Source organism: Gastrolobium bilobum, unplaced genomic scaffold (genome assembly GCF_033153095.1).
Source record: "Gastrolobium bilobum isolate Gb01-03AN ecotype WA unplaced genomic scaffold, APGP_CSIRO_Gbil_v1 utg36731, whole genome shotgun sequence".
Lineage (NCBI taxonomy): Eukaryota > Viridiplantae > Streptophyta > Magnoliopsida > Fabales > Fabaceae > Gastrolobium > Gastrolobium bilobum.
Window position 1 is genome coordinate 68,164 of NW_026898526.1, and position 20,458 is coordinate 88,621.

The following is a 20,458-nucleotide window of genomic DNA, read 5'->3' on the forward strand; positions in this document are numbered from 1 at the left end:
AGAAGAACATCAAAGAGAACCATGTTTACATCTTCTCCTTATCATCTCCACCCTCAAGCCATGAGCACATAGGGGGAAAGCAAAACACTTGAACCTATTCTTCTTCCCATTTTCCTAGTTGGTTGTGTAACGCTGAGTAAGGAGATTGAAGCACAAGTCTATTTCTCTTCTTTTCCTTGGCCAGCAGAAGACACCTCCAAGGAGGTAAGGCAATTTTTGTTCTTCAAATTCCTACACAATGTAAATCGGTGCTGAATGAATATTTCCCCCTTGCATGCAGCTATAAGTTCGACTTTTGAAGAGAGGAAAGGGAGGTTGTTGTCCCTATTTGAAGTAGTAATCTTTGATGCAGTCTTGGAGGTAAAAATCTAAGTCCCAGCTTTCCTTTTTCTTTCCCTGTCTGTTCGATTTGCATCTGCATGCTAGGAGTATAGTTCTTGTCATCCCCATCCTTTTGCCCTCACCATTCGGTCCTCTCATGTCTGATTAGGGGGATATCTTATTTGCGGTAATTTCCCTCGCTTTAATTCTGTCCCATGAACCTGTATCGTAATCTAACCTTGCTTGTTGTAAGATTTCTATGTGCTACTGTTTTGAATGATGCTGATGTCTATTTGTTGTTCTATTAACTGCGTATTGAATATTGATGTTGATGTAATCTTTTGGAGACTAGTAAGTTGTGATTCAGATTCGGTTTTGGAACGTATTATGGACTGATATCTTTTGTGTATTGTTTGAACTCATGTCATTCTGATTTTAAATTGTCAAGACAAATTCTGCTGTTTAAATTCAGAATTTTTAAGCTATTTTATCGCCATCTTGCGAGTTCTGTTTCTGGGGCTAAGGAACTCCGAACGAGCTATATTTTATATGTATGCGAAGCCCATATATGTACTTTCTCTGTGTCAAAGAAAATTTTGGAAAATAGTTGAACTCGATTCTATAGAAATATTACAAGTTAGGCAGGTTTTCAATTTTAAAAGGAAAGAGTATAGTTTCAGCAATGTTAATTGTGACCGGAATGTTCGCGGTTTACATTATGAAGCCTGATGTCAAGTTCAGCACCTCAAGTAATTTATGAAAATATTGAACGTACCTTTGTAGCCTCATACAATTTTGAACCGTGCCTTGTGTGTGTTGTAACTCTTGTAGGAAGCATGCTACGTGATCTAATAACTCGTGCCTAAGTCCAATTGGCAGTGTCCTAGTAATAGAATGTGGATGCACCAATTGATGGCCTAAAAACCGTATATGTTGCATATAAGAACCTTTGGTTGTCCATTGCTAGCCTGTATGAAATTAAAGTTAAAACAGAAAATTAAAATAACCTGGGATGCATGATGAATTGAGTGAAATCATAGGAACTGAAAGCATGGAAAATTAGTTTAAAAGTCAGAAAGTGAACTTGGTACTAGGGGCACAAATTCTGAATGGAACCTTGTGTTTTGTAAATAAATAAAGTAAAGAAATTATGTTTGGTACTTTTGATTAGGTTCATAAACCTCAAGGATGTTGGACGGACTTGGGGCTGTTTCATTAGAAAGCTAAAGTATCAGGTAAGTGTTTAGTGGTGAGACGACCTATTGTGACTATTAGCTAGTGTATGGAATTGTGAATTGTTGCTCACATGTGCCTTGGATTCATATTCTGTTATATGTTATTTGTATTCTGCCTTTGGACTTGACATGATGGAAATTCTGTTTTGGGAAGTATTTGTTATACGGCAGCTTGGTATTAAAAATACATGAAATATATATGTTATTATGATTATGATCTAGTCATGCATCTGCACATCATACAACTGCATTTCTCATGTGTGTGTGAAGCCAAACATGTCATAGCATACGGCATTATGCATTCATTCTGGAAACCAAAGTATATAATGAAAATAAGCATACGTTTGAGCACGCATCATATAGGCATCCCTCCGTTACCAGGGTATGGGACACTTGGCTTCAGTCCGCATAGGTCGCAGTTGGAATCCTCTTGAGGAGCCACTATGGAATCTCCACTGTACTTGTTAGTAGTACGTGCACTGCAGTGCTATGAACGTACATTACTTTGGCGTTATATATGCACTCTGATTAATATTATGGCGTTATATACGCAACATGATTAGTACTTTGGCGTTATATACGCACTATGATTATATGTTAGCATCTGTCCAGAAAATTACATGTTGATACGACTGTTTTAGAATTTTGTACCTAGTCTAATATGGTTGCTTTACTGGTTTTACTATCACACTACTGGGATTTTTCTCACCCCTTCGTGGGGCTCAATTTTTATAAATTGCAAGAGGACTTAGAAGTATGTGATGAAGTGTTGGTTTTAGATGTATTCTGTTTGTCTGCTGCTGTCTTGAGAATTATGTTGTTGTACACTATGTCTGTTGATTGCTGGCAGTATATTTCAAGTGGATGTGGTGTTTTGAGAAACTGGAAAACGTTGGGAAATGATCTTGTTTTACTGCAATTTGGATTTGTAGATTCTATCGTAACTGATGTAGTCCTGGTATTTAAATTGCGAAAATAATTGTTGATATATTTCAATTTTGGATTTTTGAACTGTTTTAGCGAGCACCTTGCGGGTTATCGTTCTGGGGCTACAGTCCTCCGAATGAGGTATAATTTATATGTATGTAAAGCCCCAGTTATGTACTTTCAGATTATATAAGGATTATTTTCAAAGCTTATAAGCCCAATTTATTATGATTTTTACAAGTCAGGAGGGTTTTTGGAAAAATGCACTGAATTATCTAATACTTCGCGAGTTCTGTTTCGGGGGCTAAACACCTCAGAATGAAATAATCTTTATATGCCTGTAAAGCCCCGGATGTCTAGTTTTCTCGTGTCAAAGAAGATTTTTTTAAGCTATTCAATTCGATTTGATATGATTTTCACAATGCAACAAGGTTTTTCAGGATAATTATTATTTCAGCTAGCCATAGATTTTGTAAAGTCGCACTCTGATTTCAGTAAACAACCAGATTTCAAACTAAGAGTTAATTAGTAACTTGAAAACGCAGTTCTGTATTTATTTTAAATCCGTTACGACTCTAATCCGCTTAGCAGACATCTCCCTTAGATGCATACAGGGGAGGGTGTCACAGTTTCTGCCGCGAAATATCCGGATATTTGGTTGTAAATATCCGAATACTAATATCCGGATATTGATATCCGGATATGGGGTTCTGAATATTCGGATATTGACATCCGGATATTTCCACTGAGATATCCGGATATTGATATCCGGATTTGCCCCCGAGAGATATCCGGATATTGATATCCGGATATTCCTCGACAGATATCCGGATATTCTGGGTTTTTGTGAACAGTGAAGGTACTGTTCATACAGAATGATATCTTTGGGTTTGTAGACCCATGATGGGTTATGTTGAACCTTTGTTATTATTAATTAAGTCCGAATCTAATTGATTAAGGGCTTGTGGCTTTGTGAGGAGCCTAAAGACGTAAAACGTAAGAGAAAGGCGTTGTCTTTTTTAGTATGCTTATAGAGTATGAATAGTGATGTTATAATTGGTCTAAACAGATTGTGATCTTGTTGTTTGTGGACTTTGAGATTGTGTGGACTCTTGGCTTGGATAGCTAGCTTGCAAGGTAAGCTTTCGTGTCCTCGGTTTAGCCATTGTTGGTTCCACCATGTCCCGTTGGGGTATGGTTATATGCATGATGTTGTTTTCAAGATATATTGGTTTGTGAAATGATGTTGAGCTGTTATATGCAAGTCCCTTTATGATATGCATGTGGTGTTCCACCTATACGATAAGCCTGAGTATGTGGTACATACAATAGGGTGAGGCTGTGGGTGAGGTGCAAGCGGTGTTCCATGTACTAACTGTAGGTAATAAACGTATTCCTGCATTTCTCTGGCCAGTAGAATAGTTGTTACACATATGGCATGAATATCTGTTCCGCGGCATAGTTTTGGAACTTATACTGTTAAATGCCTTTGAACTTATATTGCACATGTAAGTGAGCTTGGGGTGGAAGATCCTTGAGGACCCCTTGCCTTACTGAGATTTCTTGTTTAGAGATCTCACCCCACGTTTGGGGGCGCTTATTTCAGGTTCAGGTAACTAGGGGGTTGATGCCTCTAGTGGCAAGAGGCCAGAGCTTAGTTGATTGATGATATCTGCTTATGTTGTTTTGCTGTTATACTTGGATGCTGGATCCTGTTTACTGCTTTATGATTTTAGCTTCATTTTTGGATTACCATGTTGAGACTCTGTTGTTATGTTGCTATTTGGTGAGCATGGGGATTGTCCATGCCACGTTGACTTGGTTATGTCTTAGTCTGGATTCCAAATGTAATAATGTATCAGGATATTTTCCGGACTACGTGTGGTAGGTCCGTGACTTAGATACTCACTTATATCTGTATATTGAGGTATTTCAGTTAGATGTCTAATTGTAATTTACATACAGGCGATGTTTTATGAAAATTGATTAAGTAATCAACTTGGCTAAGATTAATGACGTCATAGTTGAAAAGAAAAAGATATTCCGCAATTTTTATTAAGCGTGGCTTAATATGATGACATGTTAACAAACCGGGTATACACGGGGTGTTACACGCAACATCCGACCTATTGGCCTCGGTATATAGCCTATGGGTTCTCATCCAAGGAAGTGTTCCCATAACATCAACCAAGGCACCCTCCATCCATATACACCCGAGACTTTCCTAGAGTGCTCCTCAACGGATGACACCCCATGATCCCAGGTCAACTGGAACTCCCTCATGCAGACCTATCCAGTGGAAGTCCGTAACACCCGAAGGCAACAATCTACTGGTTAGAGACACGGTACATCATATGTACCACTACACATACAAATATGCATGAACATGTTATAATATACTACCAACATACACCTCCAACCACTACCTCCAAGAGGCATGGTAGAGCACACACTGGGACTAAACCCCAGTACCAAGGGATTACCTGATGCCAACTCCCTTTCTTGGTAGCTCCAACTCACATTGCCACCGAGCTTGGTCCACAAGAAATGCCTACACATAGGCCATTTCCATTACAATTATAATCAACCAAGACATATACATGCTTATTACAGTATTCATGCATATATTCATAACAACTCACCACAATCCCTTTGGTCAAGGACCAAAGGCAACCCACCAAGCTCAAAGCTCCGAATTTACGTCTGTAGGAGGCAACCTACAATGATCACACAAGGATAATCAATACAAAGTGCAACCAACTAATCACAAAGCACCAAAGATCACTCCCCCATGAGCATAGGTTCGGCCAATGGCCTTAAATTTAAAAAACCATTTTCTTACTTTTATTTCAATTTACCATTAACATCCCAATGTTTCCACAACACTCATTCAAGCCTTTAATTCCATTTAATATCAACCTAGCACCATTCTCTCTAATTTTCCTTAAATGGCCGAAACACATACACACACATCACCTAATAATTTTCCTTCCAATTCAATGCATCAACTCAACATACAACTCATTTAAACACCATTCACATTCACACAACATCCATTACACAATTTTTACATCATCCATCCTTATTTCCCCTCATTGGCCGAATTCATCATGCAAGGCTACCAAGGGATTTCCAACTCATTTCAACACTTCCATACATCATACAATCCTATAATCAACTCATACAAACACTCCACAACTCAATTACACAATCCTACAACATATCAATTTCACAAAGTGTTGAAATCCCAACTCAAAATTTCCTAAGTTATACAATTATTTTCTCAATAATTTTTATGGTTTCTATCACTATAAAACATCATTCTAAGTCACTCTTATCTAATACACATTTTCAATTTGAGCTCTCTAACTATATCAATCCATGCACACTAACCCTAGGTTCATAAATTTCAATCCAATGAAAACTCAATAAAAGAGTGGGATTACTTACCACCAACAACCCAAGAATGGAAAGGAAGAAGCTCTTCAAGCTCCCATGAGCTCCAATACACCAAAATCCCCAAAAACTTTAATAATTTTGCAACTGAAAATGGGTAGTATCTCCCTCTACACTGCACCAAACTCAAAAATAAGGACAAAAATAGATTCCTTGCAAAATTTTAAGTGAGTTAGGCTTTGAAACCACTCAATTTGGTGGCCTAGAACTTAAGTTATAATTGTTTGAAGTTCTCAAAACCCTGACCATGGTGACCCACGAATTTGCAGCTGTAAAGGAAGGGGATGAGTTTCAAATTCTTATTTCCACATGTGCTTAAATGGTCATTTAAGTGGGGGTGGGTCCCACAAGTGCCACCTCACTCAAAACTCACTTAAACTCATTTAATCTCACCATTAATCTTTGATTAATTCACAACCTATTTATAAAATCCAAAATTCAACATTCAACAAAGTCCTTTAATTATACTTGATCAGATGAATCCAGAGTTTTTCGGTCATTTGGTGAAATTACAGTTTTAAGCTGATATGTGCACTGTTGACACGTTTCCCCAAAACCCTAATTTTAATCAAATTTCACCAGTAATCATAATTCTTAGTCCTACGTACCATTTATAACTTATTTCCAAACCTAGAGCTCAAAATTCATTCGACGCGCTTTACGATGCAATTGTACCGCGATATTTTTACCCGGTAAAAACACTATTCATCAAATTTTCAGATTCTTTAACCACTCAATTTTTCGTTCTGAATCCATTTCTAGGGTTAGTTTTTCCATTTGAGACCTTCTACTCAAATTTCCTTTCCTAGGGTTACGTGTTTGGCAAATTACCGTTTTACTCTTTTTACGTGTTTTGACTCCGAATTTTAGGATTTTCACTAATCATACCCTTTAATCCATATTTATAATATAATTATATAATTTAGAATTATGAAGTGTTATAACATTCACACAGTCTGACAAGTAGAGCCTGTTTTATGTTAAAAATATTATTAATAATCAGATTCCCAAATTTCATGACATTTGGGCTACGTTTTCTTTTTCGATTAATGACTACAGGCTTCTCCCAAAACCCCCAAGCACAAATCGTCTTTATTATTTTTAAATCTGAAATTGCAACTGTTTTACCAAAATTTCTAAGATTTTACTATGTTAAACTAGACATCACAAGCTTTCAAACGATATATTTTATGTCTCAATCGGAGTTGTATTACTCCGGTTATATTTTTCGCAAGAAAACTGTGACAAACGGAATTTCCCACAGCAAGGAAGCAACTTCAAACTCAAACCGTGATCAATCCACTTGTCCCATGAATCTAAAATTTTACAAGGTTGTACCCCTATGTGCTAGCTTCACATAGGTCTAAATCTCACTCAATTTGGATCTCTGTAACTCAAGATATTGCGATTTTACTAAACAAGTGCATTGCTGTCATTTTTTTTCAGGCCGGAATCGATTCCTTCGAGACAGAATGCAGAAAATCTGCATTTTTCCTGTTTTGAAGGTGCTTCAATGGCATCCCAAAGGTTCTAACTTTGATATACCCACTTACAGAAGTTTAATTAACTTTATTACATTTAGATTAATGACCTCTAACACAAATCATCAAAGTTCCTCTTTTTTAATAACTCAAAACAATCTATTTTCATAAAAATGCAAAGGAAAGGGTGAGGGGTTACCTTGAGGCTCTTCAAAATAGAGAAAGGAAGGGGATTTGAAGTCTTTGATGTGATCTTAAGCTATTGCCAAGATGACACGCGAAATTTACAATCACCCCACTTGGTTCTTTTCTTCACAAGGTTACTTCTTTAATGCTCCCAAATGAGTATAAAAGACCCTAACCCACAGACAAAGAAGAACAGCCCCCTAAACCACCAAGCACAGCAGCCACAACACTTCAAGAAGGGATTTTTTGCTCCAAGGTGAAAGCTTTCAAGTTGTACAAGGATTGGTTAACTCAAAGAGGAAGAAAGGTGATATCTTGAGACTTTCTTGGCAAAAAAGCTATGGTGTTGAGGTCATCGGCGGACTTGTATTGTTGCAAGTGTGTGCAAGTGCATACATAGATTTTTGGAAAATAAAATAAAATATATTGAGTCCTCAACAAAAATTACATGACCCAATTTAAACTCTTAGAAAGAAAAAAAGTTGACTCTCGGTCCCTCTGAATTTCAAAATAGATCCGGTTAGTCGAAATCGTGGTCCCTCTAAAATTCAAAGAAGACCTACATTAATCCCTCAAAAAGACTAACATGGGTCTATTTTGAAATTCAAAGGGGTCACGAGTCAATTTTTTTTACTAAGGGATTAAATTGGGTCATGTAAATTTTGTTGAGGACCCAAAAGGTACTTTATTTTTGTAGTAAGTTCAAGTTTTCTTTTCTTTTTTTGTTTATATTCTTTTGTTTTTTTAATATATTTAAAACTTTCTTTTTTTTAAAAATTCGGGGACATTGTCCTGAACCTCCATCCCTAAATGTGCATACATAAATAATATTTCTTGGGTCCGCCACTGGTTGAGGTTGTGATCATATGGCTGCATGTTAAAATGGAAGATCACCTATGTGGGAGTTAGAAAAATGACCTGGGGTTTAGTGCTCTTCTCTATTTATAGATGTACTCACTTAAATCATCGGTATTAGTTCTAATAGCTCTACTAATTATTTTTCTATCAAACTTTATATTCTTAACCTAGATATTTTTCTAGAAATTATCATAATTTTACATTAATATTTCAAGACACTTTGCTGGTATTCATTTTCTACTGTGATATCGCCGATATTAGTTCTGACATTACTGCTTATTATTTTCATCCCAAATTTGATATTTTTTACCTGGATATTTTTATCTATATTTTTCTAGTTACTTCGTCGGTATCCATTTATACCGTGAAATACCCGGTGTTTGCACTTTCCTTCTGAAATGTGATTGAATATAATTATTTTTCATATTTAACTTATTAAATTTCTAATTTAACGACGCGGATTCTTAGAACAAGTATATTTCATTTGTCATGTAAAGCTTTTGTATTATCTAAAAATTGTCTTAATCTTTTATTAAAGAAAGAGAAGAAAGCGCTTGAGTTATGAAAGTTGTCTAGGTGTAGAGAGAAAAATGAGTGTCTTCTACTTTTATTCTTACAGAGAAAATAAAACATACATTAATCATTCTTCGACCCGGTTACAGATAAAAAATAATCAGATGTGTAACTGAAATTTAAATGACAATGTATAACTGAGTAAAATTCATACTAAAATATATTTTGAGTCCTCAACAAAAATTATGAGACTCATTTTATTCTCTTAAGAAAAAAAGGTCGACTTGTGATCCCTCTAAAATTCAAAATAAATCAGTTAGTCAAAATTGTAGTCCCTCTAAAATTTAAAGAAAACCTATATTAGTTCTTCAAAAAAACTAACAAGTTGATTTTGAATTTGAGAAAGAGTACGAATCGACTTTTTTTTTTCTAATTGATTAAATTGAACCTCGTGACATTTAATGAAGATCCAAAAAACACTTTACTCTAAAATTTAAGTGAATTAACCCACCAACTCCCTACAAAACGAGATAAACTAATCTTTTTAACTCACTTTTAAAAGAGGAATTTAAAGTCTTAATTATGAACTCACCCCAAACAAGATTGCCTCATGTGAAAGATATACGTGATTTATCCCAAAACCAAAAAACTCACTTCTAAAAGATAAGTCAACCCACTTAACCCGTTTTTTATGGATAGAAAACGAATCTGGGTGGATTCGCCTATTTTGCAAGCTCTGTTTGTAACTTCTCAATACAAGGTGAAAGAATGACAGATCAATTAAATAGCCAAAGTATCAGGATTACAACATTAAGATAGAAGTTCCTCAAACTAAACGTTTGAATTTGCCATTATTTGATGTGCATCTAAAAAAGATATTTTACACAAACATTTAACTACATGAATCGGGCCTCATGCTAAAAACTTAACATACAAAAACCCATGCGTGATTGAGTAAAGCATAATCTATCTACTCATTCTTGCATCCTGAAAGGTAGGATCGTGCCAACAATAAATACTTTTCTTTCTGCCTTTTGTACTCGTCGTATCGAAGGAAAAAGTAACCAAGATAATCAAAATCGATTGGGGACATCTTTGCCTGTTTATTCCGAAAAGAAATATTTATCAACAGTCATGGATATCATTGGTTAAGAAACAAGCATAAAAGAGGAAATATATTACCTGAATTAGCCCCCACAAAGCCCAGAAAAGGTGCGAGGCCAGTGCATATGTATTTGCCTCAACATACAAAGTTTCAAGGTCTTTCTCAGACACCTGTATTACAGATAAGTAAATAGTGATCTGAAAGAAGCACAGGAGATAGCCAAATAGAATGGGGAAGAAACAAACCAATAACTACCGAGTTATTGATCGAGAGATTTTGGGAAGAGAAACTTTTTTTATTGATTAACCAAAGAAAATACAATGCAATAGAAGAAAAGAGAGCTCCCAGCTTTGAGGAACCCCCCAAGCCCCTGCCACATGTGGCATATATCCCAAAGTATAGAGATATCCCCTATGATCAGTGGTGGAGCAAGAGGGGGCTAGGGAATGATTGCCTCCATTCGCTTTTCAAAACAACCTATTAGTATTTCCCAATAGTGCTCGAGTAGCCATACTTGACACCACCCATCATGTTATTACAAGAGTTATTTTGCTATGTTTTCCCCTAATTTTGATAAAAGGTAACGTTGTTTGAATTGATTTAAAAGATATAAAAATATTAAAGGTGTCAGGAGATTTAAATATAATAGAGTTGATTTTGTTTTCTAGTCAATCTCGAATATATTCGATATTACGAAAATATCAACATATAATAACTAAAAATATAAGATAAGAATAATTGAATTAGGAATTGAAAATTGGATAAAAAATAGATTTAAACATGAAAAATTAGTTTTATATTCTAACCAATCTTAAATAGTTTTGATTTCTACTAATCTACTAATATTGAAATAGATTGAAAGGAAAACTGAAAACTAACTAATTATCCAATCAGTTATACACACTAATAATTAACATATCCTTATGTGCATGAGTATTCTAAGAGCCTCTTTGGATCATCTTTTTTTTAAGCTAAAAGTTACTTTAAAGCTACAATTGAAAAGAAAAGCTTAAAAAAATTAAAAGCGGTTTGGTTATTACATAAAAATTTTAACTTAAAAGATCAAACATCATTTCAAGAAAAGTTGATAAGGACCTATTTGGTGTGATGTATAAGACCTGATAGTATAATCTTATACTATACGTTACAACATTTTTGTTGTTTGGTGTGACCATCGTATAATATAAGCTTATATAGCAGGATCCCTTTATACATAACTTAATCAGGCCTAGTAGGGTAAGATTAAGCCTGATAAGGGATTAATGTATTAACCAATGCAATTCTCAAGAATCAATATATTATTTTAATATTAGTATATTAAAATAAAAAATAATTTTTCAATATATAATTTTTTTAAATATTGGAGATTTTTATTTTTATAAAAATTAATATAGTTTTTGGACACATTGATCAACATATTTCTATAAAAAATAATATCATCTGATATATTTGGAAGAATTATGTAAATTCATTATTAAAAAGTATTTTTGACAAAAATATTTATTTTTAACCTATATAGTATTCTACAGTATATTACCAAATATTGGATAATATTATCTTATACAATATATTATCTTATACAATATCATGTCAAACGCTGGATAATATTAAAATTTAATCAGGTCTATATACAATCATGTCTTATACTATCAGGCCTTATCCTATACTATGTACCAAACATGCCCTAAGAGCTTAAAAAAATAAAACTCATCCTAGAAGCTTTTGACTTTTTTCTTCATTATAAAAAAAAAAACTCTATTATAACAGCTTTTGTAAAAACCTGTTGCTTCTGCTTATAAGGAGAAGATAAGCTGAAAAAAAAAAAAGGATCCAAGCAGGCACTAAATAATTGTATTATTAGCAAGCAATATGCGATAAGGCACCGTAAGATAAGGCTAAATCAACTCCAAGTCAAGTTTGGATGTCAGGAAGATATTTGGGCCTTTATGTAACAACAAACATCAGCCTTGGCAAACCAGCAACAGCATATGATAAACCCTTAGTTCATCAGGTTTTTCAGCATGAATTAGTATTAATTTGTGTGATTAAATGATGGAAAAAAGGTTAATGTCCTAGAAAGTCTGCAAATACAAGTTCAAGAAGCTTTGTTGAAAATTTACATTGTTTTTGTAGGAAAATCAAGCTCAAAAGGCAACTGAGAGAAGAAAGAAGATTCTGAAGAAGGAGAAAGTTCTAAGTGTTGAGCGCTAAAATGTCCAAGGCGAACGTTTTAGCGCCCTGCTACAGAAGGAAACCAAAAGTTGCTGGTCTGAAGCGCTAAAACGTCCAAGGAGAACGTTTTAGCGCGCTGCTGCACGTCAAAGCCAAAAATTTGCTGGTCTTCAGCGCTAAAACGTCCATGGAGAATGTTTTAACGCCATGCTGTTGGAAAAGTTTCTGGTCTTGAACGCTAAAACGCCCAAACCAGATGTTTTAGCGTTGAAGTCAGTTGGAAGCAGTTGAGTGCCCGTTGAAGTTGGGCGCTAAAACGTCCAACAGAGAGCGTTTTAGCGCCCGTGTTAGTTTCTGGCTGTTTTTCAGTTGCAACTTGTAATTTATAAGAGGGGCTTTTCATATTTTTCAGAGGCAATTCTCTTCAGTTCTAGACACATTTCTCTGACTTCCAAATTCTTTAGGATTAGTTCTAGTATTATAGTATCTAGTACATTTTTATGTAATTCTACTTGAAGATTGAAGACTCAATCATCATGGATACTGAGTTTGATCTTTCATCTTCTATTGTTTTATGTTTAGTCATGTCTGAGTAGAGTCCCTTGTAGTCTGATTCAATGGAACTCAATGATAAATTTATGTATGTTTGATTCATATGATGAATTTCTTTTATGTGATGATGTGAAGTTGTTTGCATGAATTCTTTCTACCAAGGGAGTAGTGTAGAACAGGAATGTTTACACTACTCCTGTGTCTAGCAATTTCATCATCAGGATTCTAGTACTCAAGGGATTGATGCAAGGATTCTAATGTGATCTTAAGACCTTAGTGTTTAATGCATATATTAAGAAAGGAATCACCAAAGGATTGGGGTTTCTGATTAATGTATCAATCAGGGTAGTAAGGGATTACATCTTGATGATAAGTAAAAGGTTGATTAACATCACATGGAAGATAATTCATCATATATATTTGTTTGTTGTTGTGGGAAATTGTTTTCTAACTACTTGTTTTATATAATTTCAATTCATATTTTAGTTATCTTACCAATTTTAATTACAATTCAATTTCTTGGTGACAAAACACTCATGATTTTAAAGAACTTTTGTTTGATTCAACTTAAATATATATGATTAGTTGGTGTTTGAACACAAATCCTCGTGGGAACGATCTTTACTCATCATTTTATTACTTGTGTGACTAGTACACTTGCTAAATTCACAACAGCATACATCAATGCAACATTAAACCATAAAGCCAACCTAATATTCTTGATGCAACAAAGGGATCGAGCCCAGAAGGAACCAAACAATAGTGGGAAGCCTCAGAATATAAGCAGGTGGAGTAACATGCAATCACCACCACTAGCCAAATCAATTTGATCGGCAACAGTACTGAGTATTAATTTGACAATTTCCATTCAAAATGCATTAAAGAGACTAATCACGAATGGGTAAGTGAATTTTGCAGCAAGAAGAGGAAGAGGAAGAAATGACCAATTTTATCCCCCCCCCCCCCCCCCCCCTCCTCTCCTTAAGTAAAATAAAAATAAAAGTGCAAAGAGCATTTATTTCTAAAACAATCAGGCAACAAAAAGATCATTGCAGAAAAATCCAATTAAGTCCTATTACGACATGGAGTCAGAAATTTAATCAGGTTATCCATCCATATTCTAAACAACACTGAGTTATTTTTTAATTCTGAACAGAATCAACTAAATATGTCACTCACATGTCTGACAGTGAATAAGATGATCATGGCCATAAATGAAGACTGTGCATCTCATTTTAGAGATTATTGATAATCTGGAGACAATGAAATAAAATATTAATCCCTTCACTGCAATTAGTACCTCGTGTGGTCTGTCAGGTTGTATGTAATGCCTGAAGAAATGATATTGTTCATTCATATTTGGGTACCTGCGTTAAAAAAATGTTCAAGAACCAATAGACAAATCATGACTAAGTAAAGGGAGAGAAGCAAGAATAAAGAACTTACAAGTCGTAGTCACATTCAAAGCCAGCATATTCTGCAAAGTGGTTTCCTATATCGTAGCCTCTGTAGTTGTACGATGCATATTCATAATCAATGAAGTAAAGTTTATCTGGAGATTTGTCAGAACAAATTAAAGAGATTTAAAGATAAAAAGCTCATATGAATTAGTGAATAAGCTGGTTATCTAAGAATTCTCTCTTCACATGTGAATGTTACACTACTTCTGATGCCAAATGCCAATTCCAGAGGCATGTCTGTCTCCTTACTACCTTGATATAAACTGATAGAATATATTCACAACATTAATTCCTGTTATAAAACAAACTCAGTAAGTTTTAGTTCGTGATTAACCTTGTATGATCCATTTCTTCTGCTTTAATTTAACTCCTTTACAATGAAAAAGGGTCTTAAAAGCCAAGCTCATGATCCTAACTGTAAAGTAATTTTGCACTCAACCATTTAGCAACCGTTGAAGAAAAACATGGATATAAAAACTTCTCATTGACAAACAATGCAGCCCAATTACATTTAAACTTGCTCCCTAATCAGTAATATGTAAACTGCAGTATCAGTTGGCTAATGAGTCATGTCTTTTCAATTAAATGCACATATTTTAGGAAGAAGAAAGATAGAAGTAAAAGAACAATTTACATATATATCGTTTTTTGGTAAAGATGAAGATGTAGTGAAACTAATGAACTCTCAACTCTCAAGAGTGGAAAGCATAAGAAAAAGTTATAGGATAGGTTATACTTACCACCATTCTTACTTACCACCAAATCTTAACCGTTAATTTCTGTCAATCTAACGGTTATAATTTATTGGGTCACACTTATTAATTAATTATTAAGTCCCGATAAATTATAACCGTTAGATTGGTGGAAATCAACGGTTAAGATTTGGTGGTAAGAAGTGGTAAGAAAAAATGGTGGTAAGTATCTCTCAAAGTTATAAATAAAAAGAAGCAAACAAAATATGCTTTAACATCTGCAGTCACTTCTATAAAAAATAAAATAACATAAAATCTACAGTCAAAGGTAGAAGCACAAATATGCTTATAATCAAGGTATGTAGATACCTTCTTCATGATTAATCATTATATTTCCAGAAAGCAAGTCATTGTGAGCTAAAATTACAGGAGATTTGAGATGATCACACAATCCCTGTTGTAAAATTAAAATAATAATCTGTCAAAAGAAGAAATTGCTGACAAACATAAAATGTGTCATACACTCGCTAATTCAGCTTTTTTAAATTTTTTCTAAAAGTTATTCATAAGCTACCTTCATGAACACAAAAAGAGAGATGGAAAACAATGATATGTTATATCCCTAAGCCGGCAAACTAAGGCACATTTTGTCTTAGCCCCTGTCCTAATATAGTTAGAATATTTAGCAAAACGTGACTGGATATTAATGGCACAAAAGATGGCAAGAGTCACTGCTTAAAATATAAACTCAAATCTTTCAAATCTAGTAATAGCATTGGATTGCCAAAGATGGTGGTAATCTATGTTCATTTTGACTCCAACATTATAATGAAAGATAAATACTAAGATAACAGCCAAGAAATGTATGGAAAGAGCTAGCACCTTGAGCTCAGCAATTTCATCATGAACTTCCCTGAATGAAATTGTTTTATAAGTCTTCTGCTTTTTACTATCATCAAATTCAAGATCAGATGCTGTGAAAGAAAAAAATAAAAGTGGCAACTCAAATATTATTAATACCAATCTTTCAAGCATATACACTAGCTCTAGAAAAAAGCAGATTGCGTATGAGGTTACTCTAGCTATTGATTCATAGTTTTAATATGTTGAAGGAGCACTTTTCACATAAAATTAAGGAAACAGAATAAGAAATATAAGGACCTTTAATATAAAAAAGTGTGGACACCAAACATATGCATAAGTAAATCTATGAGGCCACAACCCCTAGAGATCCTTCACAAGGCAATACAGATAATTCTAGTGTCGTAAGCTATTTCTCTCAAACTTAAAATCAAAGAGTGCTAAAACTAAGACGGCTAAAGGGGAGCTCCAAACTTTGGCCAAGAACAAAAGGCATGATCAAAATCCTATAACTCAAAATCAGCACAAATCAAATTCAGTTCAAACAAAACTACAGAAGTAACTGAAGAAAAGGAAAGAGAAGTGAACAAAGACCACATTATTACAGAGAATAAAATATAAAGGACCTTTCTCAAAGAACTTCCAAATATCGTTCCATAATTGAGGTTCCTTAGAACCTGGAATTTCCACATGATGAAATCTTTTTAGTTGCTTGGCTATTTTAGCAGCCAGCTTTGGCTCCCGCATATCTGCCATGGAAAAAATGCATTCGTGATGCAACTAAACAGGTTGCAGCTATACACCAAAAGCATAAACAATTAACTGAGAGCCAAAATCATATTCTAACACAATGGCTTGCGACATATATGCACACGTGTATAGATCGATGTATGTATGCGTTACGATCCCATTTGCAAGGTATGGGACTTGGAGTCCCACATTAGTTGTATGGGTAACTAATGTGGAGTTTATAAGACCTTAGGCACTCCCATTCTTTAAGCTAGCTTTTGGAGTGGTGCATCCCAAGGTTCTTATCAAATGGTATAAGAGTCTTCCACTATGCCTCCCGGTTGCAATCGAGCAGCGCGGGTGGTGACGCCGGCATTGCAGTGTTCCCCCAGGGCTAGTAAAAGACTAGCGCGAAGCCAGTCCGCGTGGGCACCAGGGCTGCAGAGCATGGTGGAATGTTACGATCCCATTTGCAAGGTATGGGACTTGTCCCACATTGGTTGTATGGGCAACTAATATGGGTTTTATAAGGCCTTAAGCACTCCCACCCTTTGAGCTAGCTTTTGGGGTGGTGCTTCCTAAGGTTCTTATTATTATCCATGTGTTGTTTACAGATGCTCAAGTTTCTGACAAATATTATTAAGAACACCCAAAAGCAGGCAATTTAACAAAATCTATTGGCCTTTATAAACCTGACATTGTTACTAATTCTCTAAACATGAAATTTTCCCATTTGTACCTGATGGAGTTAGAGTATGCGCATTTATAAAAGATTGCACCATGCCATTTCCAAATATTCCAAGCCACTTAGCACCAAATCCTGCAGCTGTGATGTATTTGGTGGCCTAAAACACCAAATTTCAGAAGCAATTACAAGGTAGAATTTTAAGAAAACTACTGAGTACAACCGAGTATTTAGCAGGCATAGTCACGAAAATAAACTAAAATGCGCCATTACAGTTCATATTTTTCCCTGATCACAACCGAGTGCACGTGTTCAGAAATATAAATGTAAAGTAAATGTACAAATGCAAACATGGTTTTTCTTTTCTCCTCTTTTTTTGTTACAAATAAAGAAAGAGTTTTGAACCACTACATCTATCTATAAGGGAATTATGTTTGCTTATGTGGAGTTTAATGTTATTGGAAGACGAGGTTTGCCTATCCCTTCCTAATCTTTATTATTATTATTTTTTTAATTTGACCTTATCGCAAGCACTCTCGGCAGAACAATGATATCTAGAAAAACATTTTAAAGAAATTGATATATTATACATTAAAAGCTATTCTTAAATTCTAATTCCCAAAAACTAAAAATAACTGGAATCTTTATATGCAGCATACTAATCACCTAAAAACTAAATATTTTTGTATTATTTTCTTCTAACGCTGCTTCAAAAAGATGAGGGGGGAATAAATAAAATAAAGGAATGAATCATTGTATTGCCAAATTTAGTTTGTCTTGATTGAAGCATAGTACAACTCAAAATGAAATTTTCAAATTCAACTTGCAACGATCAATACATGAAAAACCCCAATAATAAAATTACCATCCAGAACAATATTATCATGCAACTTTTAATTATTCATCAGCTAGAGAAAACCATTTTGAGAAAGTAACAAAAACAAAACAGAGTAAGATTTGACTCAAAGAAAGTATGAAGAAACGTTCAGTGACTTGGGTAGTTTTGTATGCAATCATCCAGTACAGAGTCTAACCTGCAATTCCCGTTGACGATCAATAATGTACTCAGTGTTCGGACCATACAATCTGATGGTTACAATATCATCAATACAATTTTCTTGTTTAACAGAAACCTTCAGTACTGACAGATAATGACAAATTTATCAGTTAGGTTCTATATCAACACCAAAGGGGTAATGATGAATAAAAAGTAATTAAGCAACCATATGAAAGTCAAGCTGATTATTTTTCTATAGCCATTCAGCTCATGGAAATTAATCTTAAGAGTAAGAATAAATTTAAATTTATTTTTTAGGGATAAGATGAGAGCAAAAAGAAATAACTCACACAAATTTGTGATGCCTCCAGAAATTTTCTCAACATCAAAGCAAGAATCATCCAAATTTGACCAGGCCTTGAACATATCCTTGCACAACTTACTGCATACAATCACAAGAGAAAATAATAACATGAAAACGACCAAAAAGAGATGTTGACTCGGGGATGCATGGGGGAGTAACTTTTAATTGCAAAATAAACCCAACAATCAAGTATTCAACATCATAGGACAGTTTACACAACCCACACAACTCCAAATCCAAAGGAATTGAATGGTTCCAAAAAAATGGAACCGCCAAATCCGAATTTGAGTCTGCCAATATCCCCTCCCATTTTCCCTCAATTTCCTAGCATCCAGGCGAAACCCGTTCAAGAAAAAAGAAAATAAAAATTACAATGAAAGGATTAGAGTTACGAACAGGACAAGAGGTTTCATTTGGGGAAGAGAGAGGGAGGGATCAATTGTAAGATGGGACGGAAGAATCTGCGAGGCATAATCTTTGCTAGCTTGCTGTGCCACTTCTACGGCATTCCAGATCTTAACCTCTGCACCCATTTATGCAATTAAAACGAACCCAAACGGAAGGAGAAGGATAAATTTAACAAGGATGGTTTCAAAGGAGCAAAAATACAAATAAACGGGGATTGCAGAGAGGTCGAGCGAGGGTGGCGATTGTATCTCTTGTCCTTTGCTTTCAAATGGAGCTATGTCCTTTGGTGTTGGAAGATTGTTTATTTTATTGTGTCCTACAAAAAGACCAATATGGGCATCACACCACACGCACACGCACACGTTGTTATATCTATATCTATGGTGTGAGATTCAGTCTGCATTCCTCCGCGTTATTTAGATTTGACTATTTTTTTTTTTTTTTTTAACCAAAGGACACGTGGTACCGTGTTTGAAGTGCAAACAAGCTTTGCAGGAAATTTAGATGTACTTTGGTCTTAATGAAAAAATAGTTTGTTTTAAGGGCTTTGGTTTTGTCATGTTACATGAATAATTTTTTTTTTCCTATAAAGAAAAGACAAACTAGATAATAATAAAGAAAGTGAAAGATGTACTCTTTTCAATCAAGGATTTTGTGTTGTCTCAAGTGGTTGCATGACACCAGTTTTTTTCCTACAACATTATTCTTATTTATCCCTTATTTTAAATTAAAAAGTTAAATCAAATCATGGTACTTCAACTGAACATGAGAGAGATGAGTAGATCGAAGCGACCGAGCGAGAATATATGTATCATCCTCTTCTGAGAAAGGATTTAAAATTTTAATCATGGATTCGTCTTGAACATAAATTACCTCCCATGAAAGATACTTGTCGTTTATTAAAAAAAAAATATTAAAAAGTTAATCTCTCAACTAGAATGATATTACCATAATATTCAAGATTTTGCCCAAAGAAATTCCCAGCTATACTACTTGCTCTTCCCTTCCTATCCGTTTTTTATTTTTTTAGGTAATCTGTGGAAGGAGAGTTGAAGAGAGATTTAATAGGGAGATTGAATATTACTTGGATTTCCTTTTCCAGAATTGAAATTTGTGGTTGGAATTTGAAGAAAGAGATTGCAAAGAAAGATCCGAGAATATTTTGCAAAGCACATTCAAATAATTTTATTTTTTAGAACGTAAACTTCTGGACAAGAAATTGAAAATAGTTTAAATCGAGGAGGACTACAAATTAAAAAACAAGTTTATAATGTCCTTAATATTTTTCTTAGAATTAAAAATGTCCCTATTTTTTTAATCAATAATATCCATAATGTATAAAATACTCATATCTTTCCTTAACTTTAAATAACACTATTGATTTTTTTTTATTGTAATTATTTTGCCTTCTGATTAATTAGCTGAAAAAAAACACAAAGCAGTATAATTTAGCTTC

General features: G+C 34.5%; 1 protein-coding gene across 2 annotated transcripts; it reads right to left on the bottom strand.

The window, feature by feature from the left end:
* Nucleotides 1-9,744: 9,744 nt before the first annotated feature.
* Nucleotides 9,745-19,287, bottom strand: LOC133317054 (probable ethanolamine kinase). 2 transcript variants are annotated; one of them, XM_061518846.1, is made up of 12 exons: nt 19,204-19,281; nt 18,991-19,117; nt 18,581-18,672; nt 18,268-18,374; nt 17,288-17,393; nt 16,446-16,568; nt 15,841-15,932; nt 15,328-15,412; nt 14,253-14,358; nt 14,107-14,173; nt 10,160-10,252; nt 9,745-10,076 (listed from the first exon to the last, which is right to left on the bottom strand). In XM_061518846.1, exons 2-12 carry the CDS (start codon nt 19,005-19,007, stop codon nt 9,948-9,950), a joined length of 1,017 nt encoding a protein of 338 aa, XP_061374830.1. In that variant the 5' UTR covers nt 19,008-19,117; nt 19,204-19,281; the 3' UTR covers nt 9,745-9,947. The 2 variants fall into 2 exon arrangements, with proteins under 2 accessions (XP_061374830.1, XP_061374829.1); XM_061518845.1 differs by having other exon boundaries at nt 18,991-19,287.
* Between the last annotated feature and the right edge of the window lie 1,171 nt (nt 19,288-20,458).

Excerpts from the sequence above, each read along its gene's own strand:
- LOC133317054 (XM_061518845.1), bottom strand. The coding sequence starts at position 19,127 with ATGGGTGCAGAGGTTAAGATCTGGAATGCCGTAGAAGTGGCACAGCAA. Across the intron at positions 16,569-17,287 it reads GCATACTCTAACTCCATCAG|ATATGCGGGAGCCAAAGCTG; the intron begins GTACAAATGGGA and ends TTTCCATGGCAG. Across the intron at positions 15,933-16,445 it reads TTGGAAGTTCTTTGAGAAAG|CATCTGATCTTGAATTTGAT; the intron begins GTCCTTTATATT and ends TTTCTTTCACAG.